This window comes from Piliocolobus tephrosceles, chromosome 6 (genome assembly GCF_002776525.5).
Source record: "Piliocolobus tephrosceles isolate RC106 chromosome 6, ASM277652v3, whole genome shotgun sequence".
Classification (NCBI taxonomy): Eukaryota; Metazoa; Chordata; class Mammalia; order Primates; family Cercopithecidae; genus Piliocolobus; species Piliocolobus tephrosceles.
Genome location: NC_045439.1, coordinates 32,447,145 through 32,453,144, shown reverse-complemented (window position 1 = coordinate 32,453,144; position 6,000 = coordinate 32,447,145). Strand labels below are relative to the sequence as shown.

The 6,000-nt window shown below is 45.7% G+C and overlaps 1 protein-coding gene across 2 annotated transcripts in view; it reads left to right on the top strand.

Moving 5' to 3' along the window:
* Positions 1–6,000, top strand: part of LIN52 (lin-52 DREAM MuvB core complex component) — a 115,583-nt gene that overhangs the window by 7,156 nt on the left and 102,427 nt on the right. Inside the window, exon 2 of one of the 2 annotated variants that reach the window (XM_023183780.2) lies at positions 1,505–1,573. In XM_023183780.2, the coding sequence (XP_023039548.1) occupies positions 1,505–1,573 (69 nt within the window). Of the gene's footprint in view, positions 1–1,498; positions 1,574–6,000 lie in introns of both variants that reach the window. The other variant, XM_023183773.2, reaches the window with a different exon arrangement.

Below are 6,000 nucleotides of genomic sequence, written 5' to 3'. Positions count from 1 at the left end.
GTATTAGCCAGGATGGTCTCGATCTCCTGACCTCGTGATCCGCCCGTCTCGGCCTCCCAAAGTGCTGGGATTACAGGCTTGAGCCACCGCGCCCGGCCCCTCTTTTCTTTTTTTTTTTTAAAGCAGTGTCCCACTTTGTCATCCAGGCTGGAGTGCAGTGGGACAAACAGAGCTAGCTCACTGCAGCTTCGACCTGCCAGGCTGAAGTCATTCTCCCACCTCAGCCTCCTGAGTAGCTGGGACTGACTACAAGGGTACACCACCACGTCCAGCAGGGTTTCACTGTGTTGCCCAGGCTGGTCTTGAACTCCTGAGCTCGGCCTCCCAAAGTGCTGGGATTATAGGCATGAGGCACCCTGCCTGCCCTGGTGGTTTTTTGTTTTGTTTTGTTTTGTTTTGTTTTGTTTTGTTTTGTTTTTGAGATGGAGTCTCATTCTGTTGCCTGGGCTGGAGTGCAGTGGTGCGATCTTGGCTCACTGCAACCTCTGCCTCCCAGGTTTAAGCGATTCTCGTCCCTCAGCCTCCCGAGTAGCTGGGATTACAGGCGCCTGCCACTACATCCAGCTAATTTTTTGTATTGTAGTAGAGACGGGGTTTCACAATGTTGGCCAGGCTGGTCTTGAACTCCTGACCTTGTGATTCACCTGTGTTGGCCTCCCGAAGTGCTGGGATTACAGGCGTGAGCCACCATGTCTGGCTGGGTTGTTTTTTTTTTTAAGCACAGATTCTGCAACCGGCTTGATTGCTACTGAGCATGAGGCTAGAGAAGGTAGAAACTGATGGTACATGAGAAAGATGATATTCAAGTGATGTCCTTGACAAAGCAAGAGAAGATGGCATCTAGAGTGCTATCAGAAGAGTCTGTTTCATGGAAGTAGAAACACTTAATTCGGCCGGGCGCGGTGGCTCAAGCCTGTAATCCCAGCACTTTGGGAGGCCGCGACAGGTGGATCGCGAGGTCAGGAGATTGAGACCATCCTGGCTAACACGGTGAAACCCCGTCTCTACTAAAAAATACAAAATAAACTAGCCGGGCGAGTTGGCGGGCGCCTGTAGTCCCAGCTACTCGGGAGGCTGAGGCAGGAGAATGGCGTGAACCCGGGAGGCGGAGCTTGCAGTGAGCTGAAATCCGGCCACTGCACTCCAGCCTTGGCGATAGAGCGAGACGTCTCAAAAAAAAAAAAAAGGAACACTTAATTCATCGTAACTGGAGGAATGCACAAGAGTGTGAATGAAGATGCAGGTGGGTTTATTGATACTCATTTTTCTTAACATTCCCAATAAAATAATCACTCTCATTCATAGATTGAAAGAATGAGGTTTGGTAAGGGAGAATGATGTATTTGTATTCTATCACGGACCAGTGGCATCAATAGTTACAGAACTCATATCTCTAGACTTCCAGGTGAGTGTTCCAGTTTATGTCCTTTGAGATTGAAGTGTCATATACATTAATGTGTTTCCTGTCTTCTTGGTTCATCTGGATGTTTTGTTCTAGGGACAGATCTGGAAGCATCTTTGCTAAGTTTTGAAAAACTTGACCGTGCCTCACCAGATCTTTGGCCAGAACAATGTAAGTTTTTGCTTTCTTTATATTAGAGTCAACGTAGGAGAAACAATGTTCCTTTTTAAAGAGATTTTTAAAGAGTTATCATTTATTTATTTGGTAAATTTTTATTTATTTTGAAGCTAGTCAAATTTAGCAGTGGGGGATTGTATACAAACTTTAGTGACACTAACATTAATAAGTTCTGATAACTGGCTGAGCCTGTTGGCTCATGCCCGTAATCCCAGCACTTTGGGAAGCCGAGTTGGGAAGATTACCTGAGGTCAGGAGTTTGAGACCAGCGTGGCCAACATGGCGAAACCCTGTCTCTACTGAAAAGAAAAAAGAAATATTACCTGGATGTGGTGGAACACGCCTGTAATCCCAGCTACTCAGGAGGCTGAGGCATGAGAATCTTTTGAACCCAAGAGGCGGAGGCTGCAGTGAGCAGAGATCGTGCCACTGCACTTCAGCCTGGGTGACAGAGTGAGACTTTGTCTCAAAAAAAAAAAAAGTTTTGATAACCCACTACCATCAGACCAGCCTGAAGAGTTATCATTTAACTTTAATGATTAAAGTTTTATTTTATTTCAAAGAGAAGAGACTGAAGTCCAGTGTTAAGAGTAGCTGTTTGGTGGTTTAATTTTTTCAGAACACAGTGTAACTCAGAAAATAAGGAGCCTTTAAACAATAATAATTGTTTTGTTTGAACCAGAGTCTCTCTTTGTCTCCCAGGGTAGAGTGCAGTGGTACACTCGGGCCACTGCATCCTCTGCCTCAGGATTGAAGCGATTCTCCTGCCTCAGCCTCCCAGGTAGCTGGGACTACAGGTCTGTGCCACCACGCCCCACTAATTTTTTGTGTTTTTAGTAGAAACGGGGTTTCACCATGTTGGCCAGGTTGGTCTCGAACTCTTGACCTCAGGTGATCCACCCACCTTGGCCTCCCAAAGTGCTGGGATTACAGGTGTGAGCCATCATGCCTAGCCAACAATAATAATTATTATTTTACATATATATATATATATTTTTTTTCTTTAGACGGAGTTTTGCTCTTGTTGCCCAGACTGGAGTGCAATGGTGCGGTGTGGGCTCACTGCAACCTCTGCCTCGTGGGTTCAAGCGATTCTCCTGCATCAGCCCCCTGAGTAGCTGGGATTACAGGCATGCGCCACCACGCCCAGCTAATTTTTTGTATTTTTAGTGAGCCAGGGTTTCGCCATGTTGGCCAGGCTGGTCTCAAACTCCTGACCTCACGTGATCCTCCCACCTCGGCCTCCCAGAGTGCTGGGATTATAGGTGTGAGCCACCATGGCCGACCATTAATTACTTTTTAAAACTACATTTATAGACTGGGTGCAGTAGTTCATGCCTGTAGTCCCAGCACTTTGGGAGACCGATGCGGGTGGATCACTTGAGGCTGGGAGTTTGAGACCAGCCTGGCCAACATGGTGAAACCCAAAAATACAAAAATTAGCTGGCCGTGGTGGTGCACACCTGCCATCCCAGCTATTCAGGAGGCTGAGGCATGAGAATTGCCTGAACCCGGGAGGCGGAAGTTGCAGTGAGCCAAGATTACACTACTGCACTGAGTCTGGGCAACAGAGAAAGACTCTCAAAAAAATCCCCCAAGCTATATTTGTTTGTTTGTTTGTTTATTTGAGATGGAGTCTCACTCATGTGGCTCATGCTGGAGTGCAAAGGTGCAACCTTGGCTCACTGCCAGGTCAAGCTCACTGCAGCGTCCACCTCCCTGGTTCAAGCGATGCTCATGCCTCAGCCTCCTGAGTAGCTGGGATTACAGGCACTCGCCACCACGCTTGGCTAATTTTTGTATTTGTAATACAGACAGCTTTTCACCAAATAGGTTGGTCTTGAACTCCTGACCTCAGGTGATCCGCCCACCTCGGCCTCCCAAAGTGCTGAGATTACGGGAGTGAGCCACCACACCCGGCCCCCAAAACTACATTTATAAGACATTCACATAATACTGAGATACATAAAGCATTTTCTCACCTCTTTCAAATCACTGTTTTTTTTGAGATGGAGTTTCACTCTCGTTCCCCAGGCTATGGAGTATAATGGAGCAGTCTTGGCTCACTGCAACCTCTGCTTGCGGGTTCAAACGATTCTCCTGCCTCGGCCCCCCAAGTAGCTGGGATTACAGGTGCATGCCACCACACCTGGCTAATTTTTGTATTTTTAGTAGAGAAGGGGTTTCACCATGTTGGCCAGGCTGGTCTTGAACTCCTGACCTCAGATGATCTGCCTGCCTTGACCTCCCAGAATGCTGGTATTAGAGGCCTGAACCACTGCACCTGGCCCACTCTTACAACGTTAATCACTTTTAATCACACAAATCCTTGTAAAAGGTACAACTCCAGCCAGGTGTGGTGGCTCATGCCTGTAATCCAAGCACATTGAGAGGCCGAGGCGGGCGGATTACCTGACATCAGGAGTTTGAGATCAGCCTGGCTAACATGGTGAAACCCAGTTTCTACTAAAAATACAAAAAATTAGCTGGGCGTGGTGGCACATGCCTGTAATCCCAGCTATTTGGGAGACTGAGGCAGGAGAACTGCTTGAACCTGGAAGGTAGAGGTTGCAGTGAGCAGAGGTTGCAGTGAGCGGAGATCACTCCATTGTACTCTAGGTTGAGCAAAAAGAGTGAAGCTCTGTCTCAAAAAAAAAAAAAGGTAGACATCCTTTTGACCTGTTTTATACTTATACAGATAAGGAAATAATAATTTTTAAAGTATATATAAGAGGAATTTTTTTTGTTCAGAATGATGGAGTCATGCATGTGGCCTGCCACTTAACTTACTCCACATATGAACAGTTCCATCTTGGTATGTGTGTGTCTACTTCATTCTTTTAAATACATTTCATTGTATGGATATATTATAGTTTATATATTCATACATTATTTGGAAACAAGTTATATGTAGTTGTTTTTTTTTTTTTTTTTTTAATTTGAGCCAGGGTCTCACTCTGTCACCCAGGCTTTGTGCAGTGGCATGATCACAGCTGACTACAGCCTCAACCTCCTGGGCTCAAGTGATCCTCTCACTTCAGCCTCCTGAGTAGCTGGGACCACAGGCATGCACCACCGCAACCAGCTATTTAAAAAAATTTTTTGTGGGAACAGGGTCTCACTGTGTTGCCCAGACTGGTCTTGGACTCCTGGGCTCAGGCTGTCTTTCCACCTTGGCTTCCCAGAGTGCTAGGATTACAGGTGTGAGGCACTGTGGCCAGCCTATATCTAGTTTTTGATTTTACAGATAGTTTATCAGTGAATACTCATGTATACATATCTTTGTATACATAGAAGAGAATAACTGTATGAGGGCCTCTTTCCTCACATACTAGCCAGTATTAGACGTTACTAATCTATTACTTTCATTTTGCATTTCCTTTTTGGTGAGATTGAACTTTTTTTTGAGACAGAGTCTCGCTCTGTTGCCCAGGTTGGAGTGCAGTGGCGTGATCTCAGCTCACAGCAACTTCCACCTCCCAGGTTCAAGCAATTCTCCTGCCTCAGCCTCACAAGTAGCTGGGACTATAGGTGCATACTGCCACACCTGGCTAATCTTTTGTATTTTAGTAGAGACGGGGTTTCACTGTGTTGTCCAGACTGGTCTCGAACTCCTGAGCTCAGGCAAAGATCTTATTTTAATTATTTATTTTAATTATTTATTTTTTTAGAGACAGAGTCTCATTCTATCACCCAGGTTAAAGTGCAATGTCACAATGATAGCTTACTGCAGCCTCCAACTTCTGAGTTCAAGTCATCCTCCTGCCTCAGCCTCCTGAGTAGCTAGGACTATAGGTGTGCATTACCATGCCCAACTAACTGTTTTTTTGTGTTCTGTTTTTTTTTTTTTTTTTTTTGAGACAGGGTCTTGCTCTGTTGCTCAGATTGGAGTGCAGTGGTGTGATCATGGCTCACTGCAGCCTCAACTTCCTGGGCTCAAGCCTTCGAAGTAGCTAGGGCTGGGGTTCATGTCACTATGCCTGGCTAGGTTTTGTATTTTTTGTAGAGATGGGGTTTCACTATATTGCCCAGGCTGGTCTCCAACTCCTGACTCGAGTGATTCACCTGCTTCAGCCTCCCTAAGTGCTGGGATTACAGGCATGAGCCACCGCACCCGGCCCAGTTTTTTAATTTTTTGTAGAGTCTGGAGTCTTGCCTTGTTGCCCAGGCTGGTCTTCAAGTGAGCCTCCTGCCTTGGCTTACCAAAATGCCCAGCCCTGATTTTTATTTTTCTGCCTTTTAATGTGATTCTTTCTGTGAGAAACTTAAAATAAAGAAAATCGGATTGACAGAATAGCATCTCTAAAAAGGCAGTTTAAAGTTTCTGGTAAGAGATATTGTATCTTACCACCCTCCCAACCAGCTAACTCCTGGTCCTTCCAAGTTCAGTTGAGTCATTATTTTCCTTGAGAAGCTTTTTA